Source organism: Corvus brachyrhynchos, unplaced genomic scaffold (genome assembly GCF_000691975.1).
Source record: "Corvus brachyrhynchos isolate BGI_N302 unplaced genomic scaffold, ASM69197v1 scaffold66, whole genome shotgun sequence".
In the NCBI taxonomy this organism is placed as follows: Eukaryota; Metazoa; Chordata; class Aves; order Passeriformes; family Corvidae; genus Corvus; species Corvus brachyrhynchos.
Genome location: NW_008238440.1, coordinates 2,488,292 through 2,507,691, shown reverse-complemented (window position 1 = coordinate 2,507,691; position 19,400 = coordinate 2,488,292). Strand labels below are relative to the sequence as shown.

Sequence of the window (19,400 nt, the reverse complement as noted above, 5' to 3'; positions counted from 1 at the left end):
TGAGGCCCGGGCACAGGCGGCCCAGAGAAGTTGTGGCTGCCCCTGGATCCCTGGAAGTGTCCCAGGCCAGGCTGGACATTGTGGCTTGGAGCAGCCTGGGACAGTGGAAGGTGTCCCTGTGCATGGCAGGGGTGGCACTGGGTGGGCTTTAAAGTCCATTCCAGCCCAAACCATGCTGAGATTCTGGGATTCTCTGAAGTGGTGGATGAGAGATAATACATTTTTTTAGCTTGGAAATGCAGAACCTTATTGCTTTGTCTCTGTACATGCGCATGTAGAGGATAAAACAAAAGCTAGCAAACAATTTTTGCTTTTAATCCTTATTAGTAAGTTAAGCATGGATCGGTGATTAACATTCTGTTTCCAGCACTTCACGCTTGAATAGCTGATAATAAGCAGTGTCTGTATCAGCTTGGCTCTGTCATTCTGGTTAAGCAGCTTTATAAAGTGTTTACTGGTTTACATAACAGCATTGAGGAGTTGGGGAAGAATGCGGGTATTTGTTTATTTATTTTGGTGGCTGACATCATTATGTGATGCTAATGATGAATGGCTATCAGTGAGTTTAATTTTCAAATGCACCCCAAATCTATTAACATAAGCAGTTTTTTACAGATTTTTTTTTTCCCCCAGCAGGTTTAGAAAGGCACAGCTGTCCAGGAATATCTTCCTGTTCCATGTTTGGAGTATGTAGGCTCTGTAAACATTCCAGGAGCCCAATCCCCTCTAACTGCTGCACATGAGTGATCCCTATAGCACAGATCCCATAGCTTTTCTTTTTTTCTATGCAAAGCTGAGTGGAAAAAGAAGTGTCCAAATTAGTTGAAATTTCAGTTTTCAGCTCCTTTAAGTCTTACATTGTTTTTGCCCCTCAACAAGATGGAGACATGAAATAGAAACCACAGACCTAATGCTCCACACACACACATTGTGCCAAAATAAAAACATTTTTCTCAGAAAAATCATAGGGATTGTTCTCCTTTTCATGTCTTCCATGCTGGTGTGAGTAATCTGTGATGTGCCATCATGTAACAATAGGAAGAAGTTAAATGGATACAACAAATCTATTTAATAAATATGCTTGGGAAAGCCAGCCTATGTTTGCATCTATGTGTGAGAATGTCATTTAACTCATGATGCTGGAGCTAGTTTGGTGCTGTAATTGAGGTAATTTCAGTTTTCAATGAAAGAAAATTGAAAACTGATCTTTTTTTAGGAAATAAACCCAAATATTTCATTCCTTATTCATGATCCCCTGTCAGCCAATGTATTTTTATGTAACTGTAAAAAGGATGTGGAAGGAGGACATGACTGCCCAGGATGTGAGAAAGACAACCCCAAATGAGTGAGTTTGGGATGTTTGAGATGTTTGTCTGTGGCTGGAGTTACAGAATGTGCTGTAGGTTCAAGCTTTTGCCTATATTTACATTTTCTCTGATGCAAATAAGACCTCCTCATTTCTCATTAAAAAATCATTCTCTTTTGCAGCTGATGGTAGCACGTATTTATACATTTGCCTGTATAAACATAACATCAAGATTTTTATCAGTAATTTACAGAAGATTAAAGTGAACCACACCAAAAACTAAAATAAACATCGTAGGGACCTTGTAAAATTTGTTGCTGTGTAGAGTTTCAAGGAGAACATATTGGGAACCCCAGGGATAAGTGAAAGTGGCCTTTGTGAAGGATTGCTTAGCTCAGGTTTCACTGTATTAAGCAATTTCCCCCTCAAATATTAATTCTGACCTAGTGTTTTAAGAAGTATTAGGAAGTAGGAAATCAATCCTGGTAAGTTAATGCCCAGGGGGAGTAGAAATGAATAGTTAAATCAATTGTATTATCAGAAATATCTGAATGCATTTTTATTGGTTTGTGGCATTTATTGTGCCCAGCCCAGAGCAGCACACTTGGCAATCAGTGCTGATGCTGCTGTGATCCTCAGGGGTGCTTCCAGGGTCTAAACCCAAACTGGAGCTCTGTGGAGCTCTGTCAGCTCCTGCTCCTGCCCAGGAGAAACAGAGGTGGTTATGTTCAGCATGAGGATCTGTTGATCGTGAAAGGGCTGGTGCAGAAATATTGCACTCCTGATAAGTCTCGGTATCTCCCTTATATCTGGACCTCTGGCTTAGCAGCTTATATCTGAGACTTGTATCTAAGCTCCAAAGAGGGATTAGGTATAAATTAGGTATTTCTACAGTTACCTTGCATCTTGGGCTAAATCTATTTGAAAGGATCATGAGAGAATGTGATTCCTGTCCTTAACTTCCAGCCACCAAGTGTCCAAACCAGACAGCCAGGAGATTCTGCAAGGTGGCAGCTCCACCTAGCAAAACACCAAATCTGCTCATTACTCAGTATTTCATCAGTACTGATATATTTATTTTAATCTTCTTATCTTGACATTTACCATGGAAGTCCTAGTTTTGTTTTGCTAAATAAGAAACCCTACGGAATCCTCCAAGAATTGACAACATTTTCCATTTTCCTTTCTTTCAGGAATTGAGTTGGGAAGCTGCAGAGCATTAAGGTGATGTGTTTAATGTGTGGTGGCACCGTATGTGCACAACAGTTGGTCTGAAACTCCTCGGTAGCCCCAAACTTTCTGATTTCCAAGGTGGAAGGGGGAGATTCTCGGATACTCCTGTGCCTACACAATAACCAAAAATGAAGAAGGACCATTGTTTACACGCTGCTCTGCTCTGCCTGGGAGTGCTGTGCTACAGCCACGGCCTGAGCACAGAGAAGCTCAACCACTCCCGGCCCTCACTCCACGGGCACCATGAAAAGGGCAAGGAAGGACAAGTCCTGCATCGCTCCAAAAGAGGCTGGGTGTGGAATCAGTTCTTTGTTATAGAAGAGTACACGGGACCAGATCCTGTGCTAGTAGGAAGGGTAAGGAAGAATTTCTTTTTCAGCCATTGATTAATATTCTTAGTTTTCATTATTTTTAAGGGGGTTTGTGTTTTGTTTTGGGTTTTGGGTTTTTTTGCTGTTGCCTTTGTACTGCATAAGCTGCTGCTTCATTTTCTTGTAGCTCAGTTTAGGTGCTAAGCAAAATACTACCTAAGTCAATACAAATATTTCCATTGACATCAGCAGTCCTTGAAAGAAGGTGTGCAGGCTGTTACCCAGCAAAAGAGTAAAAAACCACACCAACAACTTGAGCAAAAATATGTCTCAAGAATATCATTCTCACGTCTTTAAAAACAGCAATTAAAAACGTAATGTCTAACCCAGAAGCTCAATAAAATAGATATCTCTTTACCCTTTCATTTTCAAATTATCAGTAAAATTAAATATATCAAGGGCTATGTAGAGAGGGAGGTAAATATTTGTGTGCACGTGTATATGTACAGACATCCTGGACTGATTTTTCTATTCTGCTACTCTCTAACAGTAGCAAAATATAACCAGTAGATAAATAAACCTTTGTATATTTGTATATTTTTCTAAATGGGCAGCAGAACTGTGTTGACTTAACCCCAGCACAAAACAAGTGGAGAAACAGGATCAATGTCAGCAAATACCATGCTGGGTATTCTGGTTTAAAATGGTGCAATTTGTAGCTGTCAATATAAAATCAATAAATCTGTAATTTGGTTCAGTGTTTCCCTCATTCATCAAACTGAATCGTGCACTGGTTGTGGAATTAAGAATGTTTAGCAAGCATTTGTTGCTTCTTTTATATTAGAGAGGGTGCAATTAAAAGCCAGTTGGCAATCATGGAATCCCAGAATCCCAGGATCACTGAGGCTGGAAAAGCCCTCCAAGGCCATCGAGTCCAAGCTGTGCCCCATCCCCACCTTGTCCCCAGCCCAGAGCTCTGAGTGCCACCTCCAGCCCTTCCTTGGACACCTCCAGGGATGGCCACTCCAAACCTCCCTGGGCAGGGACTTGTGCAGAGCCACAAGGTCCCCCCTGAGCCTCCTTTGCTCCAGCCTGAGCCCCTTTCCCAGCTCCCTCAGCCGCTCCTGGGGCTCCAGCCCCTTCCCAGCTCCGTTCTCTGCCCTGGACATGCTCCAGCCCCTCAGGGTCTCTTGTCCTGGATTGAGGGGCCCAGAACTGGACACAGCCCTTGAGGTGTGGCCTCACCAGTGCCCCCAGTACAGGGCATGGGCACTGGACTGGCCCTGCTGGCCACATTGTACTTGCTACAAGCCAGGGTCCCTCTGGCCTTCTTGCACACCTGGGCACAGCAGGGCTCACTCATTTATCACTTAATTCATCCCATTTATCGCTTAACAGGTTTTACATGCAACCCAGTAGAACGTGATTCATTGAAGTGTACAAAATCTTTGTAAAAATTACTCCTCCTACCAACTTCATGTGAATAAAGAAACTGCTGTAAATGTCTTCTGGTGTATTCTCTTCCTTTAATCTGAAATTTTGGGTTTAGCAGCACCCTACGTGTGGCAGGAGGAAGGTCTGGGCTGGCACTGCCCTGGATGCAGGGTACATGTAGTCACAGCATGTCTCTGCATGTGGATTATTGCCTGGTGGAAGCCACAGTTGTTGAAAACTGTGAAATTATAGCAATTTCCTGCACTTTTTTGTTTCATAAGCACATCCAGGAAATGTGTGCCCCCACGTTAAGGTGTGTCTGTTTCTCCTTTTGTAGCTTCATTCAGATATTGATTCTGGAGATGGAAACATTAAATACATTCTCTCAGGTGAAGGAGCAGGAATCATTTTTGTTATTGATGACAAATCAGGGAACATCCATGCAACCAAGACACTGGATCGGGAGGAGAGAGCTCAGTACACGCTCACAGCTCAGGCTGTGGACAGGAACACGAACAGACCTTTGGAACCCCCTTCTGAATTCATTGTCAAAGTTCAAGACATAAATGACAACCCGCCCGAGTTTCTCCATGAGAATTACCATGCCAATGTGCCCGAGAGATCAAATGTAGGTGAGTATTCCGAAAGGCACTGCCCTTGTGGGGCAGTTGCACTGTCAGGACGTCTTGCCTTTATTTCATTCTTATTGTCAAGGATTTGGGGAACTAAAATTTACTTTATGCTCAGCCAGTGATTCACTTGATGTATTTAATTTGCTGACCAAATCAAACCCTGCTCAGCTCCTAACTGGGAGACATTCCTAGCATAGAACTGTTTCCTCCTAGGGAGGAGTGTGAGAGTCCCCTGGAATTTATGGAGTGTGAATCCTCTGGGGTAAACACGAAGATCATTCCTGTGGCAGAGCTGTGTAATAAAGCTGGGAAGTTACTGCCTCACCATCTATTCCATTTTCATCTCCTGTTTGAGCTTGTGTCTGTCTCAGGGATTTCTACAGGAATGATTTGTCTGAAACTTACTGAGAAAAATGAAACAGAAAACTATTGTTTGGCTGTCTAACGACAAAAGCAATATGAGGCTTAAACTACTGAGGGGAAAACCATAATGGTACAGAGTGACTGCTGACTTTTATATCTTCACTGGGTAGAACATTAATCCACATCACAGCTGGTGACAGATCTTTTTGGATCGGATGAGTATATTTTGTCATATAGAAATTGTCAAGTAATTTTTATTTTCATCTTCCAAACGTGGAAATAACAAAGTTCAGGAATAGCTATGCTGTGTGACTGAAAGCATCTCTGCACAGTCCTTCCAGATGTGTTTGCCTCTGACTCTTCCTCCTGTGTTTGCTCTCCATTTTTAGGTACATCAGTTATTCAGGTAACAGCTTCAGATGCTGATGACCCTACCTATGGGAACAGTGCCAAATTGGTTTACAGTATCCTTGAAGGTCAGCCCTACTTCTCGGTGGAGGCTCAAACAGGTATTATTAAACAGTTTATTTGCATGGGACCTCATAACCAGAGTGCATTAGGGTGAATTAAGTGTACTGACTGGGTGGAGCTACTGATGTGTCTGAGCAGGGCTTCCTGCTCTGCTGCAGCTTGGTCTCCTGGCATTTGCTGGAGCTTCTCCACTAGAAAGTTGATGCTATTTCTGTGTGCTCTGATGTGCTGTGATGATTGAAAGGCTGTTTCTGTGCTCAGCTGTAATTGTGTGGAATATTGGGGCTGCATTCCTTACAGCAATGCCCAGGGAAAGCAGAACCTCCAGCATCACTGCAAACATTGCTGTGTTTAATGCTCTCAAAGTACACCAGCCAGGTTGTTATTAAACCTGTGTGTGCCATACGTCCTTTGTGTCCACAGGAATTATCCGAACTGCCCTTCCCAACATGGACAGAGAAGCCAAGGAGGAGTACCACGTGGTGATACAGGCAAAGGACATGGGAGGACACATGGGAGGCCTCTCAGGGACAACCAAAGTGACAATTACACTTACAGATGTCAATGACAACCCACCAAAGTTCCCACAGAGTGAGTTACAACAAAATCCTTCTCGCATTTCCTACTAGGACTCAGGTTTGTGAAGTATCAGGCATACCCAAGGCTTGAAGAAGCAGTAACTGATGGATTATTGCAGTACACATGAATAAATAAGTATTAGTTACTCATCTTTTAATGGTAACATGTGGGTATTTAGTGTCTGGACTATTTACTTTGTGTTGCAAAGTGAGACATTTTTAGGGTCAGGATTAAATTGCAAAGATTCCTGACCCTACACTTCATTTTTGAAGCTCCTGGGCCATGCTGTATAACTTATGTGAGCTGACAGACATACACATGTATTCCTCAAGACTTACATTTACCATGGCAAAACAAATTAAATTTACCACAATTCCATTTTTTAATTGTTAAAGTGTATTATTGGAGGTCAAATACAGCAATATTTTATACCTGAGCAATTTATTTTTCATGTATAAAATTAATCAGGGCTGACATTACCAGACTCAACCTTCACAGCTGGGTGGAAGTAAATTAATGGGCCCACACATCTGTTCTGCTGCTCATCTCTGCGTGGGTTTGGGGTTTTTTGAGTGCAGTGCAGACACCATCCCAGCCCACCGTGTTTCTCCTCTGAGCAGCAGTTCTGACCCTGACACGCCCTGGCCATGGCCATCCCTCTGACAGCTCTGCTTCCAATGCTGCAGCTTCCTGGCCCCTCGTGAAAGAGCTGAAGTGACAGTCAGTCCCTAAATGTAAAAATATGTGTCAGCATTATCTACCCTTCAAAAAGGAAAGGATTAAATCCTAAAAAATCAGGTTTTGCATTCCATAAAACCTGCCTTTTCGTTCCAGATCATAACCTGGGACCCCAGGATACAATATTTTGTTAACTCCATCAAATGATGGATTTTTCTCTACAAATTCAAGCCCCTTGGCTGAATGTTTTGCAAGAACATTTTAAATGCCCAAAAGCAGTTACTCTACTTAATCATTCACCCCCAGATTAAACCTGAACTGGGAATGCTTTGTAACTCAGAACCAGGGTTTTACCTGTCTGTATAAACAGCCAAATGATTGATATTTTTATTCTCATTCTTTCTTTTTCTTTTTTTTTTTTTTAATGTTCATTGCTCAAGCTGTTAATGAGTTATGTGCTTAAGTTTTGGGTTCTTTGTGACTGGAACTAATGACCTATTTCAATGACATGTGGCAATTGTTTTCATGGGTAATGAGCCAAGTCCCTGCCTGGTGTAAGTGTCCTGATGTTCCTAGGGTGCTCATGGAGCAAAAAAGAGCAATTACAAGGGGGAATAAATTAGATTATTTTATTTTATCAGGCCTTTTTTTTTTTCTCCTCAATTTATTACTACTGATGATGTGCCAGAAAATGCTGACATAGATTTATATATTTGGGATCAGGTTATGAAATCAATAGTGCCTAAAGGATGACTTTTGGAGAGGGATTTATCCAGGAACAGTTTTGATCTCCTATGGTGTCCCTGAATACTCAGGGAAACACCTGTGGGATGTTTGGGGATGGTTTTCCTACTGGAGTTTGCCACGGGAAAGCCATTTTTTGTTTGGCATGAAATCACATACAAATTGATACATACTCTCTGTGGTGTGAAATTTTAATGATCATCGTTACCCTACATCCACACTCCAAATTCAAGCCACAGAAAGCAGCAGATTTTTACTTTAGCCAGCACAGCAGACAGGATTTATCCAATTCACTGTACATAATTTATGGCTCCTGAATGAATGGGCAGAAATGAGAAACAGAGCTGAAGGTCTTGCATGAGTCATGTGAGAGAGAGTTTTCCTTCCATTTTTGTAATAACACCTCTGCTATCAATGGTAACCTTGGTGCCACAACAATTGCTGCATTCTGAGTGATTGGTTGTCCTTTTAAGCCTCTCCCTGAGCAGGGTGACAGGGAGGAGGTCATGTTTTATAGATTATTCATGTGGGTTAAGATTTCACAGCTGACTTCCTCCTCTGAGCTCTTTATAAGGGAACAGAACATTCCTTCAGGGGGGTTGAAAATGCAAAAAAATCACTGTTTATTTGGAACTCCCAAGTTCAATGAGTAAATGCACACACAGCTGGAGAGCAGCCTGCTCACTCAGGGCAAATGCCTGTTTCCCTCCCCAGGTGTGTACCAGATGTCGGTGTCGGAGGCGGCTGTCCCGGGAGAGGAAGTGGGGAGAGTGAAGGCCAAAGATCCTGACATTGGGGAAAATGGCTTGGTAGCTTACAGCATCATCGACGGAGATGGCATGGACATGTTTGAAATCACAACGGATTATGAGACTCAGGAAGGGGTTGTGAAGCTTAAGAAGGTGAGTGATGCCTACTGCTATGTAGCGTTCTTTGTTGCTGACAGAATATTTGGTAATAATGGATTACCACCTAAGCTAAAATATTAGTAAATGCAAATTTCACTTAATTCGTTTCTCGAGGTGTGATTAACTCTTAATATTCCATTTCCCCATTAGCTGAATTGGAATGGAAGAAAATAACCAAGAAGAGTTACATAAATACTGTACAGTGGATTAATTGCACAAACTAAATGAATTCATAATAAAAAGTCACGGTAAAATACCATGCCATCGGCTTCATTGTTAATGAAGTTTTGCCTAGTGCTGATAAGTAGCAGACATTCACTGTTGCTTTATGTTCAGTCTGAAAAGCCTCATGCCCTATAGTTTGAATTCTTCAGCTGTGCATTGTCCACAATAGTGTTCTGAAGGAGTCACAGGCTATGGGAAAAGCAGCAGAGGGGATTTCACACACAACCCATCAGTGGGACCCTTGAAAGCGTTATCAAATTAATTTTAAATTGCAAATTACAAAACATAAATCTTATTATTATGTAAGCATTATCATTTTGCCCTTTGTGTCTTTAGAGCTATTTATCTCTCTTGGAGATAATCAGAACTCAAAGGACAAGGCCTGGGCAACTTAACTTCTGGGCAGGCCTGCCCTGCCCTTTGGGGCAGTCCCTCAGGATGGGACCCAGAGGTCTCCTCTGCTCAAAACTGCCCAGGTTCAATTTCTGTCTCTGTTCTAGAGGTGGGAGTGGATTTTTTTGTGTGTTTTGAAATGTGGGTGAGCTGTCACTCCACTCAGTTTATGGTGTTAACATACTTTGTGAATTGTGGTTGTCACCTGCATGATCATTTTGAGGTGCAACCCTGCAGCCATTTCATGCCAGTGAAGGTGCAGAGGTGCTGTGGCTTTGATCAGGCTCCCAAAAGGACTTCCCCCATGGGGCATTATTCCACCTCTCCTTTGGAAAGTGTTATGAGTTCTGGGGTTGGAGAGAACTGCAGGAATGAAAGCACTGCAAACCATCTTCGTGTTTTCCCCACTCCCTAAATAATTTAAATTCTCTGTGTGCTAGCTCATGGTGCACCCAGGAGCACTTCAAACCACATCCACATGGAATGTCTGCCAGCCTGGAACAGATGAAGCCAGGTCTCTTGTGGGAGCCCCTTTCCTACCCCTTGCACTTTTGTGCTGTCTGGAAGGCTGCATGGAGACAAGGTTAATTTTCCCAGTGCAGATGATTTCCTCAGTGATAGAGCAAGCAAACAGCAAGACCAGGACTCTGTGGGGATATTTTGAGTGCCTTCCTATGCTGCTCCATACATAGAATGTAGCTCCTTCCATTTGAGTCTTTATGTTTTTAAATACACACATTCCAGTCCAAGCTTGTTGACAGATGCTCACATTTGTTTGGTGTCATTGAGCACTAGGGCACTGCCTGCTGCTCTTACAGCCTGGTTTTCCTGACTCTGGAATGCACTGTCTCCTTGTTTCTCACAGACCTTAGATTATGAAACCAAAAAGTCCTACAGCCTGAAGGTGGAGGCAGCCAATGTCCACATTGACCCCAAGTTCATCAGCAACGGGCCCTTCAAGGACACGGTGACAGTGAAAATAGCGGTGGAAGATGCTGATGAGCCACCGGTGTTTTTGAAGCCAAGTTACATTTTTGAAGTACAGGAAAATGCAGCATCTGGTACTGTGGTCGGAAAAGTACATGCCAAAGACCCTGATGCTGCCAACAGTGCTATAAGGTTTGCTGCATTTCCTGTTTCCTTCTGAGCATTAGCTTTTGGAATTGTTAGGCAAGTTCTGAAGACACTGTGACAGATCTACAGACACCCAGAATATTGAAACTTTAACCATCCAGCATTGTTTTTATGCCTTTGTTCCATAAGCTGCCAGTTTCTCAAAGCCTGTATCACACCGTAGCTATGTCTAATTAAAATATACTTCAGGGCATCTTTGGTAGACTGCACTCTAAATTAAATTTTCCACAAATATCTTATGCTGTTATCACAGTGTAGATTTTTCTCAAAATATAGAACTCTAAACTGTAGATTAGAGATTGTGCAGAACTGGTGTTAAGTGGTAATTGTTAAGTGGTAATTGTTAAAGACAAGCCCATACAGACACCTGCTTTCTGCAGTTGTGTTGGATTCTCTTGGAATCACAGAATCGTGGAATGGTTTGGGTTTACTGGGAGGGACCTTAAAGCCCATCCAGTGCCACCCCTGCCATGGGCAGGGACACCTTCCACTGTCCCAGGCTGCTCCAAGCCCCAATGTCCAGCCTGGCCTTGGGCACTGCCAGGGATCCAGGGGCAGCCCCAGCTGCTCTGGGCACCCTGTGCCAGGGCCTGCCCACTCTCCCAGGGAACAATTCTTATAATACCTTCTATTAATTTAATTTTATTTGTTATGTTCTCAGTGTAACTTTAAATTATGAAGAGCTCTTTTGTGTGTATACTTAACATTTCAAAGAATTTCAACATGAAGTTATGAAAGCCAGAGCTGTATAAAGCTGTACAAATGTGCAGAGTGGGTAATATTTGATAAATTTATATGATCAATTAATATTCTGAGTAAACCAAAGATTGGAAGACTTAAAAGATCACCATGATTAATGTGAAACAGAAGAGAAAAAATATCTCAGTAGATATTTTTATCATGTTTTATAAGAGAAGAAAATAAAGAGTATATTAGGGCTTTGATATAGAGACTTCAAAGAGCAGCAATTTTCACTTATTACAAACATTCTGATGTACTGTTTTTCTAAATGTAGAAACCAACCAGGTTATTCTCCTTTTAAAAGAGCACATATCATCCCTTTGACAATGATATTGAGGGCAGCAATAGGTGTACTACTTACAATTATTGAGAAATAATAATTATATAGAACAAATCTGGATGCATGAAACTCCTAAGTCCTTCCTTTCTCTAATTACTGACTTTCAATCCTCTTTAGATATTCAATTGATCGACACACCGACCTTGAAAGATATTTTGTTATTAATGCAGAAGATGGCAATATCAAGACAATAAAGGCTTTGGATAGGGAAGAAATGGCTTGGCATAATATCTCTGTCTTTGCAGTTGAAGTCCGTGAGTATTTCACTGGGGTGTTTCAGAATCAGTAGTACGAATTCTGTAACCCTCCAATTGTCTCCGTTTGATAGACTGCAAGAAATCTCAACAGAAATACCTCAGCATATTTGATCTTCCCCTGGTTGCAGCTGGGAATTTGTTTGTTTTGAGGAGTTTTCCTGCTTCTGTCTCATCTCGGTGTTGCCTCTCCCGCAGACAAACAGCACCAGGAAGCCAAAGTTCCCGTTGCAATCAAGGTTGTTGATGTCAATGACAATGCTCCCAAGTTTGCGGCGGCCTACGAAGCCTTCGTGTGTGAGAATGCCCGAAGCAACCAGGTATGGGCCACCCACCACCTCCTGTGCCCACCACTGCTCTGTGCCCACAACCTTCCCTGTGCCCACCACCTTCCTGTTCCCACCACCCTTCCTGTGCCTACCACCTTCCTCTGCGCACCATCCTCCTCTGCCCACTACCTTCTCTGTTCCTATCGCCTTCCCTCTGCCCACCATCCTTCCTCTGCGCACAACCTTCCTCTGTGCACCACCCTCCTCTGTCCACCACTTCCCTGACCACTACTTTCTCTGTGCCCATCACCTTCTTCTGTTTCCACCACCTCCCTGTTCCCACCACATTTCCTGTTCCCACCACCCTCCCTGTTTCCAGCACCTTCTCTGTGCTCACTGTGCTCCCTGGTCCCACTACCTCGCTATGCCCACCACCCTCCTCTGCCCACCACCTTCCCTGTTCCCACCACTGTCCCTGTTCCCCACCCTCCCTGCACACACTTCTCTTCCCTCAGGGCGTTAGCCCAGTTTTGTCTTGTCAGCTCCAATGAGAAGTAGTAAATGAACATTTGTTTAGAGGTTTTGGCCAGAAAGCCTCAAGGACCCAGGAAGGCACTTTATCTCTGAACTGCTACCAGCAGTTATCCAGTGCTTTGTGCACTGAGTGGGATTGGTGTTGGCTGGGAGTACCCACCAGCACAGGGTCAATGGAGCTGGTTCGGGGCAGCTTTCCCAGTTGTTGGACTGGTTTGGATATTACAGAAATACTCAGTGTCTTATGGGAAGAGTCCCAGTACAGTGCTTGTAGAATTTAGCCAACAGATTCATTCCTGGCAATCTGTGAGGAAGAGGGGTTATGATCATACAGAAATACAGCTCTGCACATGACCTGTGCCTTTGCAGTCAGTGCAGCTGTTTGAAAAGGACTTTCTCCGCTGCTGAGTTTTCTGCAGACTTTTATTTATTCTGCTGAGTTCTCATTAGCACATATTTGTATATAAGACTGTAGAAGGTGTGTGCTTTTACAGCTGTAATCCTGGGGTGGTTAAATGCATAGCAAATCAGGATTGCCTGCTGTAGTTTGGAGTCTGCTCTGTGTTTGCAATTGCATATATTTGTATTTGAGGGGAGTTATGCTATTTTTCAATTCTTTATATTCAAGGGCTGTCTCAGAATGCTGTCTGTATGTGATGTACCCAGAGAAGGAGCTGTTTGTTTACCGAGTGCTTTTCTTTTACAGCAATTTATTACAATTAGTGCTGATGACAAGGATGACTCGGCCAATGGACCAAGATTTATCTTCAGTTTACCACCTGAAATTATTCATAATCCAAATTTTACACTCAGAGACAACAGAGGTTTGTGTGAAGATTCCCATTCTACCAGAATCCAAAGAAATGACAAAGTAGAGCTAATGGCCTATGCAATGTCATGTAACGGCATTTTCGTCAACTTTGTCAGAGTTTTTCTCCAAGATTTAGGGGAGGAAGGCAAAAACATACAGCTGAGATGCAAGGATTGTTAACTCACTTGAATTTTCTTGAATGCAGATTTTAAGTTATGTAATAATACCCAACAGGAAGAATCCACTGCCATTTTATCTCCCAGGAAGAGGATAAAACCACTGCCAAACACTCACTAAATGGAATTGGCAGATCTCCTTGGTTGAGAGAAACCTCAAGTTAGCTGAGACAGCACAAATTGTTAGGCTGCTTGTATTTGTTCACTACTGTGATTGCCAGCTTTTGTAAATTATGGATCACAAGAGACATGGGCTAGATTCCCACTGGAATCAAATCACTGCCTGGTGCAGGAAATGAAACGGGGATTTGTGCTGTGGAACGTACCTGGATTGGGTATCTCAGCATCTGGATATCTTGATCCCTTTGCCAATTTGCTATTCATGAAACAGAGTAGAGCTTTGCATTCAGATTGATGGTGAGATGTAAGAAATTTGTAAGCAAAAAACCTCAGGCCTGGGTGAGTGTCAAAATTCAATTGATCACAACATAATGACATCAGTGACCTTAACTTGCCAGAGGCTGAGGGAGACAGAGGAGGTAGGTAAACAAACAAACAAACAAAGACAGGTTTGGCCATTATACATATTTATTCAATTTATTTCATTATATTCTGATTCAATGCTCATTTTTTATTTCCCTGCACAGGGCAAAAGCTGTTTCAGCTTCTAAAGGATTAGTTTTGATTAGTAAACTTTAATGTTTGAAGGAAACTTGACTGTTTTCTGAAAAGTAAAACTCAGTTGAACTGGTTTAAATAATGAATCCAAGAGTGCCAGAAGTACAAAAGGCAACAAAATCCAGATACAGGATTTCAGTAAAATCTGTTCTGTTGAGGCACACTTTATATCTGTGCACATCTGAAGGGAGGGTAATTATCATCAGAGCTTCCAAACAAAATCTCTGTTATTCCTGACTGATCAAAGTAATGCTGTTGCCTAGTGCTTGACACTTGTACATACATAAGCAATTCATAAAGGAGCCAGTGCAGGGCATATATTTATTCTCTTTAAAGTAGTAAAACACAAGTTTTGAAAAATTAATGGGTATATTTCTAGAGAGGAGTAAATAAGAGTGTATTCTTTGCTTGAGACCCAGAGGCCAAGTTTGTCTATAAAATACATTTTATGGTCGCCACATCAAACTGAAAATAGATCAGATTTTATAATCTAGCAGAGGAAACGTAGGTCAGAGTGGAGATGCTCTGAGTTGTATTATGGTTCCTGACTCCAGCCAATCCCACTAATCCTTCATTTCCATATGCAGCAAATTCATTACTGACAAAATTACCCCAGATAAAAATGTTTTGTAGTTGAAATTATGATGTCACCTTAATGTGGTGTTTCTACCTGGCAGTACTGCAAAAGGTTATTTCAAGAAGGGATTATTAAGGGATTGAATCTTCCCATATAATTTTCTTTTTGGGAAATGAATAGTGTGAGGAAATTCATCCATTTGCATCCTTTCTTTCCCTCGTTTTGTTCAATCCTCGGTGCAATTATGTTGTTAATTTACCTATTTCTGTGGGGTGTTTTTAAGTAAGTTATAGTACAGCAAAGTAAAAAAGTTAAAATTCTGTGTACTTCCATATAAAAAACTTCTTAGGGAGAGTGTGTTACCATTTGCAAGTCAAATAATGTACATGGTCATTCAAAGTCATTTTTTTTCAGTTGTAAGTCTGAGTATTCTATAAGCCATGCCACAGCTTTCAGACAGAATTGCTACTTTCAAAGAAAAATGGCTTTATTAACTGTGGAGAACAGTTAATGAAAACTCCAGTGTTTGGGCCTATTACAGAACTTTGAAGTGAATACAGCCCCATAATTATCATTTAATAGAGTTTCTTTTTAGCAACTCCTGAAAGTAATCACATATTGCAGTAATCCAAAACAGCATAATCATGTTCTACATCCTATTAATAGCCCACTGTGTTACCAAGTCCTCAGCTGAGCCCATCTCCCATAGAAAACATGAGATAATGGCTTAGCCCACGCTGGGATAAAACACGGAATTACTTTTGCACTGTTTCCTTATATTCTAGCTCATAAACAAACAGCACTGTCTGCCCAGGCTCTGCTCAACTCTGCTCCCACTGAAGTCAGCCTTCAAAAGAGCAGCACAGGCTCGCGGCACTGCACAGCAGAGAGGCAGATTTTGAGTAAATGATTTCCTGCATTTAATCCTGCTGGGTCCTGTGCTGAGATGCCCTTTTCTTGGACTCCCTCAGCCTGGAATTGCTGGAAGGGCTGCAATCCCAATTTCACAAATTAGTGCTTTACAGAGCCTGAAATGAAACTTGTGAGCCCCCGAAAATCAGTGACTAAAGTCCGCTTTTTAAACTCAAACATGTGCTTCACACTTTTTCAACAAGAAAATTTTGAAACACATGAACAATAAAGTCCCAGGATTTTGCCATACATTATCCACAGCAATTGCCACTCCTGGTAAGGATTTTAGACAGCAGAACCCCTGAAACTGTTTAGTTTTCTGGCTGAATCTGCACTCACACCTGATATAGGTGATAAAGTTCACACTACAGTCAGCTCCTGTAATCTAGAATCCTCCTTACACAATCTATGTGTTAACAAGCCCCCAAAAACTAAGCTACATTTGCCTATGCACACAGGAAAAATTGGAAATCATCGGTAAGATCACCAGAGAAAAAGACAAAACTCAAAGGTCAGGGAGATCAGTAAAAGGATCACCAAGAAATAATGCAATTTTAACTTCTAATTGTGAAGATTTCATGGGGAGAACAGGGAATCTTCACTTGCAACACCTTTGGATGTTGGACATCCAAGGCAATAATAGCTGGAAAAGCATGAAATTTTGGGAGTGGCTGTTTTGAGATGACTGTTCTTTTCCTTCTTGTGTTAACCCCCATTCTGTTCATTAGGACTGACAGTCAAGTAGTTCCCATATGTGTTAAGTAATAGTTTTAAGCTGGTGTTGACATTTAACTTCTGTTGGCTTAAAAAATGCCATTTTACCAGGATTATAGTTCTACTCCTGGGCCTTGAAAATAATAAAAAAGCAAGGATGAGAATATTAGCTAGGATTATATGTTATCTTTTATCTAGGTAAAAGAGAGTTTTTTTTTCTCTTATGGATATTATGTTTCTTCTAAATGTGAGAAGTGAACATAAACAGTAAAAGGAAAAGTTTAAAAAATGACCTTTTAGGCTTGATGTATTGTAGTCCTTTTTAAACTTTAGCCAGGCCTGTTGATTGGATTTTTCTTTTTAAAAATTTATATTAAACTAAAAACTGGTTCCCATTAAAACAGATAAATCAGTCATTGGATCAAAATCAGCTTTGTTTAGTGTAGGTGACTGCAGTGGACCAGGCCAGTCTGTATAATAGCTGAATAATTTGCTGTCCTTTTCTTATTTCTAATTAGGAATACTATTTCAGCTGACAAAAGGCAAGAAAAATAAAATATATGATTAAAAAATGCATAGCCGAAGACTAAACATACTAATATATGGTATTGCCATTCCTTCCACTGTGCCTTTGCAGCCTCAAGGCAGCTGTAGCTCAGCCCCCTGTTAATGTTCATATTTTTTGCCACAAGAATAATCAGCCCTATTGTGATTTTTCATTTAATGGAACAGATCTTGGTACTCCTATTGAGGAAATGAATTATTAAGCACATTTTAGAGGACTCTGTGGAACAGTTTTATCCTGGATCAATATATTAGTTCAAGTTAGTTGATAGGTTAATAGATATTAGATGTTGTATTTCTCTTTGTACCAAATTGTTACGAGCCCATTAATTTAAAGTCCTAAAATAAGGCACCTGTCACGCAGACATTGAGATCACCAAGGTCCTGTGAAAAATTGTGCCTCAAAGTTTAGATGGAGCATGTAAACGTTCAGGAGATTAGAGGGACTCTGAGAGAAACAAAGGGCACCTCCAAGAGCCACAAGTAATAAACAATCAGATCTTTATCAGAGTCTCTGTCCTTACACTGTGTAAAGAAGAAGTTAACAAGCTGCTTTCTACCTAATTGATTTTTTTTTTTTGGTGAGACTTCAGCACCAAAAAGGAACAGTTGTGTCATGACCAGGTGACCACTCAGGGCATCAGGGGTGTGGCCTGCCAGGACAGGGGTAGATATGGGGGATGGATTCATTTGGTGGGTAACAGATCCTACCTAAAATATTCATCCTTTCTGCTGTGAACTCCAGAAGTTACTGGGAGAGTCATAAGAGGTGCAAACATCCTCCCATAGATTGACCAAATCTGGGGGCAGTTTCAGACCTTGTGTTACATCAGGGGCACTGCCCACAAGGGTGGTTAGGGCAAGGCAAGAACGCTTCTCTTTGGGTATAATTTATTCACAGATTTCCATGGAAATCGTGAGGATTAGATCATTAGGAGAGGTTTTATGGTTTGCATTATTAAATTCTGGAATTTATGCTGACTCTTCAATGGGAAAACAATTAATCTGCAGTACCCTGAGGCAGCAGTAAAATGGGTACCTTCGGAGGTGAACAGCCCTCTCTCAGTAGATAAAAGAATTGTTCTTTTTTTTCCTCCTTTCCATTATACAGTGAAAAATAAAGAACGTGGCAAGCCAGGAAAGGTTGTGTGGAATAAATCTTCAATATAAACTGGCTTTTGAAGGTCTGAAATCCACAGATATGATTGCTTCACTTTATTTACTTTGGGATGTTTACAGCTGTTATAAACTTTGGTTCAGGCTGAGCTGAGAGAGGAGGAGCACAACAAGAAAACCCTATTGGTGTTCCCCTGGGAGTGGGAAGCATGGGCTGCCTCAGCTCAGGGTGTCACCTCACACAGTCCCCTTTCCAAGGCTTTAGCCACAGGAGGTGTGCAGAACCATCCAAAATGCCCTGTGCTGAGATGGCAGCTTGTTTTCTGCCCCCTACACCAGGAGAACCACGGCAGGGCACCTCTCATGAGGACAATGGGAAGAGTTACAGAAATACTGTCAGGAGTGGGACCCATGGATCCCTGTGGGTCCCTTCCAACTCAGGGTATTTTTGGTTCTGTGCTTTAACTCTTCCTCACACCCATGTAATTCATAATGTTCCCAGACATACTATACATGTATGATCAAGCTCTTTGAGTTCTGGCTTTGGAAGCTTGGGTGAAAACCAGATTCTGATAAAACACTGTTACCTTCAGTGTTTCTCAATGAAACAGTGAGGCTCAAATTTGCTCATACACAGCAAATATTGGCTTTTGTTTTGGTGGGAGTCTCTTTATCACAGCCCATTTTGGGACAGATCTCTGTCTACCATGCTTTTAGATGTGACTCCAAGAACAACACATAAGGGAGATATGGGTTTCATCCCTCCACTGAAATCTTTAATTCTGGAGAGAAAGAAACCAGTTCAGGCAGCAATAAGAAGGTCCAGCCATTTGGGTGGCTGAAAAAATATTGTGAATTTCTCAGAAACTTACAGGTACTAAAAGGTGCTATCAGACAGAGATTATCTGTGTTCCTTGTGTTAATTAAAGAATTAAAACTGAGTGTGGTGCTGTATGAATTAAATAAAATCCTGTAATTTCTCTTGGGTCATTAGAAAGGCAACACTTTATACTGGTTTATTGTAGAATTAATGCTGAAGCCCCTGAAAGTTGAGAGCCATTGCAGCGAGATAATTTCTTTTTCAACATTGCCTACGAGGACGACTTTGTGGGATAATGATTCTCTCTCTTCTTCAACCAGATAACACAGCGAGTGTGCTGGTCAGACGGGAAGGGTTTAGCCGCCAGAAGCAGGATTTGTACCTTCTCCCCATCGTGATCAGCGACGGCGGCGTGCCCCCGCTGAGCAGCACCAACACGCTGACCATCCGCGTGTGCGGCTGCGACAGCGGGGGGGGCCCCCC

The 19,400-nt window shown here is 41.8% G+C and overlaps 1 protein-coding gene across 1 annotated transcript in view; it reads left to right on the top strand.

The window, feature by feature from the left end:
* CDH11 (cadherin 11) overlaps positions 1–19,400 on the top strand; it is a 41,690-nt gene that overhangs the window by 17,967 nt on the left and 4,323 nt on the right. Inside the window, 10 exon segments of the mRNA XM_017736578.1 lie at positions 2,500–2,895; positions 4,622–4,916; positions 5,669–5,788; positions 6,174–6,341; positions 8,466–8,653; positions 10,143–10,396; positions 11,610–11,746; positions 11,945–12,066; positions 13,256–13,373; positions 19,238–19,393. Coding sequence (XP_017592067.1) covers positions 2,668–2,895; positions 4,622–4,916; positions 5,669–5,788; positions 6,174–6,341; positions 8,466–8,653; positions 10,143–10,396; positions 11,610–11,746; positions 11,945–12,066; positions 13,256–13,373; positions 19,238–19,393 — 1,786 coding nt within the window. The 5' untranslated portion in view covers positions 2,500–2,667.